The sequence below is a fragment of the Lissotriton vulgaris genome, chromosome 12 (assembly GCF_964263255.1).
Source record: "Lissotriton vulgaris chromosome 12, aLisVul1.2, whole genome shotgun sequence".
In the NCBI taxonomy this organism is placed as follows: Eukaryota; Metazoa; Chordata; class Amphibia; order Caudata; family Salamandridae; genus Lissotriton; species Lissotriton vulgaris.
In genome coordinates, this window is record NC_141700.1 from 493,501,576 (window position 1) to 493,515,402 (window position 13,827).

The 13,827-nt window shown below is 46.4% G+C and overlaps 1 protein-coding gene across 1 annotated transcript in view; it reads left to right on the top strand.

Annotated features, from left to right (window-relative positions):
• The window catches only part of ATP6V0D1 (ATPase H+ transporting V0 subunit d1), a 368,906-nt gene that overhangs the window by 99,681 nt on the left and 255,398 nt on the right, over window positions 1-13,827 (top strand). Inside the window, exon 2 of the mRNA XM_086945246.1 lies at window positions 6,446-6,617. Coding sequence (XP_086801372.1) covers window positions 6,446-6,617 — 172 coding nt within the window. The remainder of the gene's footprint in view (window positions 1-6,445; window positions 6,618-13,827) is intronic.

Here is a 13,827-nt window from a genome sequence, read left to right on the forward strand (position 1 = left end):
GTTGCGCAGCAGCAGGGCTACTCCTCCACCTCTCCCCTTCAGTCTGTCTTGTCTAAAAATGGAGTAGCCTTGTGGAAGGGCAGTAGCTAGGTCCGGATTATTGTTGTCTGTGAGCCAGGTCTCCGTTATGAGAAGACAGTCAAGGTTTAATTCCTGGATGAGGTCTTTGATATCTTGGTTGTGGCAGCACATGGAGCGCGCATTAATCAACCCTCCTTTAAAGAGTAGATTGTTGTCCCTAGGGTTTGTTCGAGGGGTTGTGGTATTAACGGGGGAGGAGGTCCATCTGCATAGCCTGCAGCTGAAAGGCCCCTTGATGGTATTGATGTCAATTTTGCAGGAGCACATTTTGCCTCTGCGTAGGTTTAGTAGACAATTGGACTGGTATCTCATAATAGGGAGGCCGGGTCCAGAGTTTCCTGCGCCTGTCGCAGTCTTGGCGCGGACGGGCGCAGACGGGCTTGCCTTAGGCGCGCCTTCGGCGCGCAAACGGCGCTCCCGCTGCGCTCGTCCGCTGCGCTTGCGTGGAAGGCACATTAGTAGTGGGAGTGGGCGTGGCCTGTCAGGGGGCGTGGCCTCGCGTCAAACGCGATGGCGGCCGTGAAGAAATGCTATCACTAAACAGCGCTAATATCCGCTGATAGTGATGTGCCTGCTTGGCGCTTTCAGGAGGAATGAGCTCTGGTGCAGGTATGGAGTTTTAAAAAAGCATCAAACAAAAGTATACAGTTTAAAAAAAAACGGCGAGTGCTTCCTCCGGCTTCCGCCTCAGAGGTAGTTTCCAGTAGTTACGCTTGTATTCAGCGCTGGCTTTTGTAGGCGGGAGTGGGAGTGGGCGTGGCCTGTCAGGGGGCGTGGCCTCGCGTCAAACGCGATGGCGGCCGTGAAGAAATGCTATCACTAAACAGCGCTAATATCCGCTGATAGTGATGTGCCTGCTTGGCGCTTTCAGGAGGAATGAGCTCTGGTGCAGGTATGGAGTTTTAAAAAAGCATCAAACAAAAGTATACAGTTTTTAAAAAAACGGCGAGTGCTTCCTCCGGCTTCCGCCTCAGAGGTAGTTTCCAGTAGTTACGCTTGTATTCAGCGCTGGCTTTTGTAGGCGGGAGTGGGAGTGGGCGTGGCCTGTCAGGGGGCGTGGCCTCGCGTCAAACGCGATGGAGGCCGTGAAGAAATGCTATCACTAAACAGCGCTAATATCCGCTGATAGTGATGTGCCTGCTTGGCGCTTTCAGGAGGAATGAGCTCTGGTGCAGGTATGGAGTTTTAAAAAAGCATCAAACAAAAGTATACAGTTTTAAAAAAAACGGCGAGTGCTTCCTCCGGCTTCCGCCTCAGAGGTAGTTTCCAGTAGTTACGCTTGTATTCAGCGCTGGCTTTTGTAGGCGGGAGTGGGAGTGGGCGTGGCCTGTCAGGGGGCGTGGCCTCGCGTCAAACGCGATGTCGGCCGTGAAGAAATGCTATCACTAAACAGCGCTAATATCCGCTGATAGTGATGTGCCTGCTTGGCGCTTTCAAGAGGAATGAGCTCTGGTGCAGGTATGGAGTTTTAAAAAAGCATCAAACAAAAGTATACAGTTTAAAAAAAAACGGCGAGTGCTTCCTCCGGCTTCCGCCTCAGAGGTGCATATACTCCTATGCACAGATGTATGTATATGGATTGGTACCTATACGCCTATGCTCAGATGTATGTATATGGATTGGAACCTATACGCCTATGTTCAGATGTATGTATGTATATGGATTGGTACCTATACGCCTATGCTCAGATGTATGTATATGGATTGGTACCTATACGCCTATGCTCAGATGTATGTATATGGATAGGTACCTATACGCCTATGCTCAGATGTATGTATATGGATTGGTACCTATACGCCTATGCTCAGATGTATGTATATGGATTGGTACCTATACGCCTATGCTCAGATGTATGTATATGGATAGGTACCTATACGCCTATGCTCAGATATATGGATTGGTACCTATACGCCCATGCTCAGATGTATGTAAGTGACTGAGCATTTCCAGTATCAGACCTGGAAACCCACCCCATTGGGAGATATCCAGGCATCCACAGGTGAAACCGTGAGTACATTTCTGGGAATGTGGAATAGCACTCACAGTACAGTCCCGCCTGCGTAATGCTAAAAAACACCAACGTTTTGCGGGTGTTCACAAACTTTCAAGGCAAACCACTCCTCGACCCCTCTACCCTCCCCATGTGCATGTTTTACCATTGCAGAGCTGTGTGCAGTGCCATCTTCTACATTCATTTACACCTGCTAGGTATCCTTTTGTGGAACCGAGAGCGCCTGGAAGGCTCAACGCCAGCAGCATGAGCAATGCACAAACTAGAACTTTTATTTTACATTTTCAATTCTTACCTTCAGATCTCCTGGTCAAGTGAAGTGAAATACAAAGGTACATTACAGAGACAAAGATGCAGGGCGGTATCTCAGCTGATGCAGTATTTAAAACTAAATGCTCTTGTCACCGATTGACAGAGTTATTGTCAGGGCTCGAATCAGGGTACCACGCGGGTGGACGGCGTCCCCCCACTAATTTTACTGGGTGGACGCCGTCCCCCCTGACAAACAGCTGGGCTTCACTCTTAAGCCTCTCTGGATCGAGATCGGAGCTCACGAGCACGCTGATCACGCGCTGACTTCTCAAATGCAATCGCATCTAAGGGGTGAGCGAGGGGAGGCAATGAGCCCGATGGGGCCAGCCACCTTTCGTGACGTCATTTCCTGTTGTGTCGTCACTTCCGGTGACAGTGTCCCCCACCTCTTTTTTTAGGTTTTGCCTGGCGAAAAGATGCGCTTCTGCGCATCTTTTTCGCGCAGGCGAAAACCTCTTGAGTTGTATACGGGAGACAGGAACGGCCTCCGTCTTTCATTGGCTAGCTCCATAAATGGAGGCTAGCCATTGGAAGACGGGCCTGTCCGTCAATGCCGGACCAGATTCGGGGGCGTTCCCGAGAATTTTTGGCTTTTGGCTACGTCACGCGACGTCAGCCAAAAGCCGGGAACGCCCCCGAATCTGTTTCGGCATTGCCGGCACCCGCCTTCCTGCTCCGGTGTCTCCCGCCGTCCGTGTCCTCTCCCGCCCCCCTCCCCCCGTCCCTCTCGATGAACAGCCGGCATTGCCGGCACCCGCCTTCCTGCTCCGGTGTCTCCCGCCGTCCGTGTCCTCTCCCGCCCCCCTCCCCCCGTCCCTCTCGATGAACAGACTGTTTTATACTGCACAAAAATACATGCGCAATAACAATTTTCTGTACGAGGACGGAGAGCGTCTGAATCAGCATTCAGTCAATGTTACATTTTCCACAGGTGCTTCTAAGCGCATTATTTCTACAAGCGTATAAACTCTTAACACCTGCTCGGCTCTGCGGGATAGTGTTACGCGCATTCAGGGTGCAAGTAAAGCTTGGCCACCAGTATTTCTAGGAACCCACACTTCAAAGTGTGGGACAAGGCAGGATGGAGTTTAACTGGTTGCTTTAAAGTGGGAAAACATGCACTTGAACATTACCACATAGCTCTGAATTATGCCCTAAACATTGGGCGGCTCCCAATTTTTCACGCATAACAATCCCTGTGAAGATAATTGGTTGCAGTCAGAATTCAACTTGCGCTGGTAACATTTTACTAGACCTTTGGCTATTGGGAGGAGTTTTATTTCCAGGTCTGCTTTCAAGGAACTCACACGCATCCACAAGCGCTGGCAATGAACAGACTGCCAAAAGCCGGGAACGCCCCCGAATCTGTTCCGGCATTGCCGGCACCCGCCTTCCTGCTCCGGTGTCTCCCGCCATCCGTGTCCTCTCCCGCCCCCCTCCCCCCGTCCCTCTCGATGAACAGCCGGCATTGCCGGTACCCGCCTTCCTGCTCCGGTGTCTCCCGCCATCCGTGTCCTCTCCCGCCCCCCCCTCCCTCCGTCCCTCTCGATGAACAGACTGTTTTATACTGCACAAAAATACATGCGCAATAACAATTTTCTGTACGAGGACGGAGAGCGTCTGAATCAGCATTCAGTCAATGTTACATTTTCCACAGGTGCTTCTAAGCGCATTATTTCTACAAGCGTATAAACTCTTAACACCTGCTCGGCTCTGCGGGATAGTGTTACGCGCATTCAGGGTGCAAGTAAAGCTTGGCCACCAGTATTTCTTGGAACCCACACTTCAAAGTGTGGGACAAGGCAGGATGGAGTTTAACTGGTTGCTTTAAAGTGGGAAAACATGCACTTGAATATTACCACATAGCTCTGAATTATGCCCTAAACATTGGGCGGCTCCCAATTTTTCACGCATAACAATCCCTGTGAAGATAATTGGTTGCAGTCAGAATTCAACTTGCGCTGGTAACATTTTACTAGACCTTGGTCTATTGGGAGGAGTTTTATTTCCAGGTCTGCTTTCAAGGAACTCACACGCATCCACAAGCGCTGGCAATGAACAGACTGTTTTATACTGCACAAAAATACATGCGCAATAACAATTTTATTTGACAGATGAGGAAATGGTCGCTTTTAAGTATGAAATTATTGGTTTCTAAGAGTATTCGTGCCCTTCTTCAACTGGTAGGCTAAGCATGGCATGAAGGTTACAGCTAGTCCATTATACTAGCAGGTTCAGAGTGCAGATTCAGAGTGCAGATTCAGAGTGCAGATTCAGAGTGCAGATTCAGAGTGCAGATTCAGAGTGCAGATTCAGTGGGTGACTCTGTGTGTGTGGGTGGCTTTGCGTGTGTGGCTCTGTGTGGGTGTAAAATGCAAGAGGTCATGCATTTGCGAGCGATTAAGCTATTGGCATTGTAAATGACAATGCCATTTATTTATGTTATTTATTAAAAATAATGTCAAGAGCAATGCCAATAGCTCTAACTTTAACAAAGGCAAAACCATTGCATTGTAAATGCTTGTTTTGTGTTGCGAGGGGCTGGATAATAAACTCAACATGGGGGCGAAGAGACCTTGCTTTGGCTCAAAAAACTGTGATTCTGGGCTTTCAGTAACTTTCAGCCATGCTGAACAGCATATTTGCTGCTAGACAACATGGCTAAAAGACATTCAAATGACAAGGCCAGTAGCTAGGGTATTGCCGAGAACTATTGGCTTTGCCAATGATGTTTTTTTTAACTTGCATTAGGGACCATGGTACCCTTGCCACTCCACCACCAATGGTTACTGATTTGCCCAAATACTCCCCTTTACTATACAGTTGTACCTGCAGCATGCATAGTTTTGTGTGTACTGTAACATGATATTTTTTTGTGTGTGTTCAATGTACATCCAGGAGGGCCAGATCCCCGCCAGGTTTTCAGGCTAACCGCTATGTTAACGAATTCAATGTAGATTTAATGAATGCAGATGTATGTTATGTGGTAATCCTGAAAGTATCCGGCCCTCCTGGAACCAAGTTGGGCACCCATGGTTTAAAGTATACATTAACAGGGGTCTGCCCACACTGGGTTGCACTTTGAGATGATATTTCAATGACACATTTTAAACAGGAATCGCGGTTTATTGCTGCCTGTTCAAACGTCTGCAGGAAGGATACAGGGGTAGTATTCTTAATGGAGGTACTTGCTGTATTACGCCATGATGTGCTATGTTCAGCTCTGCTGTGAAATGCTGTATTGAGCTATGGTGCATGTCATTTTCTATCATACTACGCTATGCTGTGCTATGTGACACAGTGCTACGCAGTATATATCAACACTACGGTGCTTTATGCTATGCTGTGCAGAGTTTTGTGAAGGTTTACAGTGTTGTACTGGGCTGTGCTATGTACTGTGATAGGTTATTCAATGTAATCCAGTAGAAGACTACGCCATGCTATCTAACACTACACTATACTGTATTATAATATGTTTCTTTAGGCTAGACTCTGCTGCATTATATTACACTATGCTGTGTTCTGTTGTGGTCTGTTTTTGCACTGTCATAATATAGGATTTGTAATGTGCCATTTATGACCGGAGACCAACTTTTTGATGTTATAGATACTCTGGAAACCTCAGTTTAACTCCTGAATTAATTGTTTTCTCCTATTGTAGCAGTTGTTTCTAACTTGCATTAGTGCTAAGAAGATTTTGCGAATGTTTTTTCCCCAAATAACTTTAAATAACACTACTTAGTGAACTAGTGCAAGATATAAGGTGCCCATCTTCTATCCCATAATGTTTTCAATTTTAAGTGTAATTTCAGAGCAAAAGAGACATGAATGGTGGATGCTCAAATATAAACTTGGACTACTCCTCTTCATATTAAGATCGGCTTTGAATATGCTTGTGTAACTCAATCATTGCCCTATTCGATAAGCTTTTGTATATTTGGTGTTTTTTTACCCCAAAATCTAAAAATATATTCGCACAGCACTGCCCTACTTCAGTGGGTCACATTTTATGTAGTTCAATGTATGTATTTTGATTTGCAGATTTGAAACTGCACCTGCAGAGTACGGATTATGGCAGCTTCCTAGCTAATGAGGCTTCTCCCCTAGCGGTCTCCGTTATTGATGACAAGCTGAAAGAGAAGATGGTGGTGGAGTTCCGGCACATGAGAAACCAGTCCTATGAGCCTCTGGCTAGCTTCATGGACTTTATCACGTAAGCATTGACAATGCAACCACTTTAGGGGAAAAGAACATTATGCAATTCTGTTGTCTGTGCTCCCAGATCTGTCCTGTGATCAAAACCACATTTGCTGCCCTACATTCAGTCAGTCAGTCAATAGTCTTTATTCGGTTTTCATTATTCGAGAAAAACCATAAAAGAACAAATTTAACGTAATTCCAGTTAAAATCATTTAAAAAAAAAAATACATTGTATAGTTAAAAAATGCGACAAGCATTAGTTAATTAAGATTAGGACGATGATTTACACAACATTTTAAAAGCAGGCAGTGGATTTAGCATATAGTTCATTTTCTAACATCAAAAGTGCTAGAAATGCTGGTCGACAGGATCCAGTTGTCTCAATACTGGAAGGATCCATCGTCTACATGGAGCATCGTAGAATTTACAGAATAGGGAGACGTGGATTGAAGATTGTGGCGAGTTGTTGTCACACGGACATGGTGGCAAATTCTTAGTCCAGTCGTTCTGCTTTGGAAACGAGACTATCCTGTGAAATACAGTTCGTCTGAGTTGCGTAAGCAAAAATTTCTCAAATTGGGTTAAGTTGTACTTCAGATATGGCTGAATCAAGAAGGTGGTTTGGATGGTCAGCAGATGTTGAACTAAAGGCTTTCCTATTTCTTGAACCAATCAAAGGGCGCCCAGATGAAGAAGAGAGATCCTTTTTAGCTCTTTTCTGGGTATTTCAGAGATAGTAGCTGGGTGAGTAAAATATCTCTGCTAGCCTAGATCATTAAAAAAGGACTTTACGTAAGCTAACCTTCTGGTCTTTTGACTGTTATCAAGTAGCATGCATTCCTCTATAAGGGAACGGGTTAACTCACTCTGTTCAGTGTTCCAGATACGCCGCCACAGCATTATGGGCTGGATCTTTATGATATCTGCTATGTGGTCCAGTCTTAGTTCTAGGTGGCAGCCATATGTCGTTGTGCTTTGGGGGACTAACAAAAGGTATCTAATAAAAGACTTCTCTACCTTCTGTAATGCTTCAGTATTTAAGTAGCCCCATAGCCCTGAACCATAACTGGCTACACTGGTGCATTTTGACTGATATATCTTCAACATCTCTTCGGGCGATCTCTTGCCTAGCTTTTGAGCAAAAGCCACCAGCGCTTTCGTAGTCCTTAAAAAAGATAATTTCCTAACTTGAATTGCCTTTACCCAGTTTATCTTATTGTCTATTAGGATCCCTAAATAAGGGTAAGAAGTTGTGGTCTCTAATCTAGAGTTGTTAACAAATATAGCTTTGCTTTTTGTTTTATTTGTTCCCGATCAATATGCATTGTGAATGCCTTTTTTATGTTAATTTTAAGATTCAGGGACTGCATAAATTTGCAGTAGGTGTTTAGCGAGCGTTGTAGCTGTACTGGAGTTCTGGCCAGAACAACGGCGTCATCGGCGGATAAAAGTGCCGGTATAGGACGACGCCGTATTGATGGTAAATCTGGGCTCTCGTTGATCATCTTGTGCTCTAACCCATTAGTATACAGTATGAATAGGAAGGGGGCCAGAACACACCCCTGCCTGACCCGCCTCTCTATACTGAATGGCTTGGTCAGCTCTCCCTCTACCCCATATCTTACCCTGGCAAATGCATCTGAGTAAAGCTCTCTTAGGAAATTCACCAACTGGGGATCTACCCCCATGTCTAAAATTATCGCCCACAACTTTGAATGACTAACACAGTCGAAGGCTGCAGTTAGGTCTACATAGACCATATGCAGGGCTCCTCCCTTCGCTGAAACATACTTCCCTATTAATAGGGCTAAGTTCAAAGTCTGGTCGACCGTACCCAGACCTTCTCGGAACCCATATTGTAAATCCGATAGTATCTTATTGTCAGAGACCCAGGTCTGGAGACGGTCTAAAAGGATTCGTCCAACGGTTTTACTGAGGGAATCCAAAAGTGATATGGGCCGATAGCAGGCCGGACTTTGGTGGTCGCCCTTTTTATGTTTTGGCTGGCGATGCGCTTTGCGCATGCGCCAAAAAACCTTTTGAGTTGTGTGTGTGGGTCGGGTATACGCCCCCTCCTCCAATTGGCTAGCTCCATAAATGGAGGCTAGCCATTGGGAAAGGGCTCCGTCCGTCAATCTCGGACCAGATTCGGGGGCGTTCCCGATATTTTTTGGCTTTTGGCGACGTCATGCTACGTCAGCCAAAAGCCCTCGGGAACGCCCCCGAATCTGGTCCGGCATTGAACCGGCACCCGCCTTCCTGCTTGCGTGAGTGCTTTTTGCCTGTTCCCAGTGGAGCCCTGTTCCTTGTGAGCATTTTGTTTTATAAATGTGTTTTCACGGTCAGCCCCCCTCCCCGTGTGCCCGTTCCCGCCCCCCCCTCCCCTTTCACTCTCCGTCTGCCTCGCTTTTGTGGACATGAAGAACCGCCCTCCGGTAGCACGTTTTTTTTTTTAGTTTGACCGAGCATCTCAGCCCCTTCCGGTACGGACGGAACACTTTATTTAGCACAGGAAGGGGCTCAATGCTTTCTTCCGTTGGTTCTAGGACGGGTGGGTATTATGTGAATAGTAGGTTTGAAAATGATTATGGTCGAGAAATTCGCGTTTTCATTGAGTTAGGGATGCCGCCATCATTGTGCGCGTCGCCCTCTCCAAGAATAGTTTATGGCTGGTGGAGCCTTTTAATCGTAGGCGCTGGAGACGGTAAATGCTGGCACGCATCTTGTGGTGAGTTAAACAGTAATTAAGTTTGCAGTTAGCTCCTGCGAGATGCCCTTAATAGTGGAGCTGTCAGGTCCCAATGTCCTCAGGATGGTACGATGCCAAAAAGGGTTCCACCTCTCGATAACCTCTGGGTCTGACAATAAACAGACTCACAGTGGTGATCAAGCGAGGGATAACAGGAACTGCAGGGCAGGAACGGGAGGGCGGAGAAGCTGAAATGAGAACAAGATTCAATAATCACAACCTGCCATGCATACCTGTATAACCTAACCTCTTGTAATTCTCTAGTCTATACCGTCCTGTAGCTAAACACTAGTTACCTGGAGGGTAGGAAAGGGTAGGCTTTGCCTGGCCATCAAAGTGTAGAATACAACAGCACAATCCTAAAATACAAGACAATGCGTATTAAATGAATGCACGGTAATACAGCAATATCATCCTATGGTATTATTCACATACCATCGTTGCTTAATGTAGGGGCTTCAACAGAGGGCAGAATGGAAAACAGCCAGCCAGGCGAAGCTCATTATACCCCTGTTGTGTAAAGAAAAGTAAAACAGTGATAATAGGATTTTGCTTCCTCAAGACCACAAAGAGAAAAGACTTCTGGGTTACGTCACCCGAAGCCTTAATGAGCAAAGTTGTTATACACTGCTGTTTAGGTCCTGAACCAGCGAGCATATATATATATATGTGAAATTGTCCAACCAAGTAATGCTGCCTTCCAGTTCGTTAAATAAATGTTCTTTCAATCACCCCAGCAGATACACAATCTCTGCCGATGGTGTCAACCAAAATAATAACACGAGAAGCTGCCACTGCCCGTGGTAACTCTACCAAATGTCAACAGTAATAGCGGCAGTCTGTAAACCTCCCTGCAACAAAAGATTACACACAGGAGCCTTACACAGTCAAGGGAAAAATCAGGAAGCAAGAACAACGGGTCCACAATCACGAAGCCACTGGAAAAAGGCTCCGTTACCCGCTAAGAGGAGAATTCCCCCGAGCGGAACCCGTTACTGCAGGACACAAGAAAGATACACGAAGGAAGGAAACAGTGGGAACTGAAAAGGATACGCAGCCACACTCCGGGAATTGGTATCCTACCGTGACAGCATTCCGGAACCAGAATAAACGGCAAGGCGATGCGGGATTCACTCCGTCTTGAGACTTCCGTGAATTGACGTCATAGCCAGACGCGTCGCTCTCCCCCGAGAATCATGGGAATTGTAGTCTTTTCCGGAAAACATGGCTCTATGCAGTGTTCACAGTATCCCACCGCCGTGGGTCGTAACTGTACATCCCTCCCCAGAAGAACACTGACAGAGACATGGCTTGTGGGGGAAACGTTTGTGAAACAGGCGAACATACTTGGGAGCATGAACACCTGATGCAGGCTCCCACGAATTCTCTTCATTTCCGTACCCCTTCCAAGCCACTAGATACCACAATCTGGTGCGATAGATCTTGGAATCCACAATACCCCTCACTTCATGCTCTTCCTCACCATTGACCTCAACAGGAGAAGGCCTGATCTTTTTACCTACACTCGTGGGTTTGACTAGTGATACATGAAATGCTGGATGTATTCGCAAGGATGAAGGTAAAGCCAATTTCACCACCACAGGATTCACCAGTTTAAGAACTTTGTAAGGACCTATGTATTTAGGATTGAATATACTGTACCTCCTGAATCGTATGTTCTTTGTGGATAACCATACATAGTCACCTTTTTTGTACACTGGACCAATCTGTCTGTGCTTGTCTACGTAGGTTTTATACTTTGCCTTGGCTTGTGCTAGGTGCCCCTTAACCTTCAGCCAGGTCTCCTGGAGATTCTGCACCCTTTCCTGAACCTCGGGGACAGGGGAAGCGGAAGCTGGGTGATGGAACGGAGTGAAATTAGGATGAAAGCCATATGTGCAGTAGAAAGGGGCATGTTTTGTGGACCCATGAACAGCGCTGTTATAAGCTATTTCAGCCAACCATAACCGACCCACCCAATCCTCATTAGTGACATCCACGTAGCATCTCAAATATTGTTTCAAGGTTTGATTTGCCCTTTCTGTCTGCCCATCTGTTTGAGGATGGAAACTCGTGGATGTACTGGATGTTATACCTAAAGCCTTACACCACGTTTTCCAGAATCTGGCCGTAAACTGACTGCCCCTGTCAGATATAATCACTCTGGGTAACCCATGCAACCTCACTATGTTTTGGAGGATTAGATGCGCCAACACACTAGCAGAAGGTACTTTCTTGCATGCAATAAAATGCGCCATTTTGGTCAGATAATCCACTACCACTAGGATGACGGTACACCCCTGATCTACTGGCATGCCTACCACAAAGTCCATTGAGATGCATTCCCATGGAACATCAGGCGTGGGGAGAGGCTGTAATAAACCTGACTGTTTTGTATGCAACGTTTTCATCTGGCTGCAAACCGGACACTCCGCCACCCAATTCGTCACGTCTTTTTTGATGTTTGGCCACCAGAATTGTCTTTGTATCCGCTCAAGTGTCTTGCTGTTGCCGTTATGTCCTGCACAAGGCGCATTGTGACACCACTGAAACACTTGCTTCCGTAGGGCCTGGATGGGTAATAGCAACTGTTTCTTTCGCATGGGGAGACCCTGCACCATTGTCCACTCTTTATGTGCTTGTAACCATTTCTTCCATTCCTCTCTCTGTACATTTCTAAGAACGCTGCGTAGAAACATCTGGGTACAAGTGACACCTATAACCTTCTCTGGGTTGATGATGGCCTCTTCCTTTCTGTCTGCAGGGTCCATTTTAGTGTACTGTCGTGATAATGCATCTGCCTTTCGGTTATCCTTTCCCGGCCTGTAGGTCACGATGAAATCGTATTCTGCGAAATGCATCATCCATCGCATCTGTCTAGGCGTTAAGTGGAGTGCTGCAGCCATGTACTGTAAATTGCGATGGTCCGTATAAACGGTTACAGCATGTCTAGCACCCATGAGATGATGCCTCCATTCCAGAAAAGCTGTTCTTATCGCCAGTAGTTCCTTCTCTGCTATTACATAGTTTCGTTCAGCCTGATTTAGCGTACGAGATAGATACCCCACTGGATGCAACTGGCCCGTGTCAGAATGGCGTTGCGATAACACCGCTCCTACAGCTACATCCGAAGCGTCAGCTTCCACTATAAAAGGCTTGCTAGGGTCTGCATGTATCAGTACAGGTGCCGAAACAAAGGCTTTCTTCAGCTCATCGAAACTTCGTTGGGCTTCTTCTGTCCAAACAAATGCCACCTTCTTCTTTAATAGTCTCGTCATAGGGCAGGCCATAGCAGAGAAGTTTTCGATAAACCTGCGATAGAAATTCGCAAACCCAATGAAGCACTGGATGTCTCTTACGGTTTTGGGTGTAGGCCACTCTTTTACTGCCAAAATCTTCCTTTCGGACATCTCCTGGCCCTGTGGTGTGAGCATGACCCCTAGAAATTCCACTGAGGTAGTGTTAAACTCACACTTACTGAGCTTACAGTATAGTCGATGCTCCAATAAAGTACGTAGTACTGCCTTCACATGACCCGTATGTTGTTTTGTGGTGGAGGAGTAAATCAAGATGTCGTCTATATATACAACGACGAAGCGATCCAAGTACTCCTTCAGAACGTCATCCAAAAAGAACTGGAAGGCTGCCGGAGCGTTACACAGCCCAAAGGGCATCACTAAATATTCGTATAGCCCAAAACGTGTCTTAATGGCTGTCTTCCACTCATCCCCGGTTCTCATTCGGACTAAGTGGTAAGCTCCCTTTAGGTCTAGCCGTGTGAATATCACTGCATCCTTCACCTGCTCTAGTAATACATTGATTAAAGGAAGAGGATATTTATTCTTCACCGTAATGGCGTTCAATGCTCTGTAGTCAGCACAGGCTCGAAGATCACCATTGGCCTTTGGGATGAAGAATAACGGAGAGGCGGCCGGGGACTTAGATTCCCTGATGAATCCGAGCTCTAACAGCTTATCCAAGTATGAACGGAGATGCAGAGTCTCTGGTTCCGTCAGAGCATACACTCGTCCTGCTGGTATTTTAGCCCCAGGAATTAAATCTATTTGGCAATCATACGGTCTGTGAGGTGGTAAAGTTTCCGCTTTTGTCTCACTAAATACCTCTGCCAAGTCTTGATATTCAGCCGGGAGTTCCACATCATGTTCAACTGCCGTGGCAATATGATGGATGCTAGCCAAACCTATAGCAGGACTTAGTGTTATCGGATAGCAATTCCTCTGGCAGAACTCCGATGAAAAATGTAGAACCTGATTTTCCCAATCTATTGCGGGATTGTGTTTCCTCAGCCAAGGGAGTCCAAGAATCACCCCATACTGCGGTGCGTGAATAATGTTGAAGAACAACCTCTCCTGATGTTCTACACCCATGGACATACAGAGTTCCTTGGTTTGTAACCGAATAGGTCCGGAATTCAACTTCCAACCATCTACCGCAAACACTGCTTCAGGGGTTT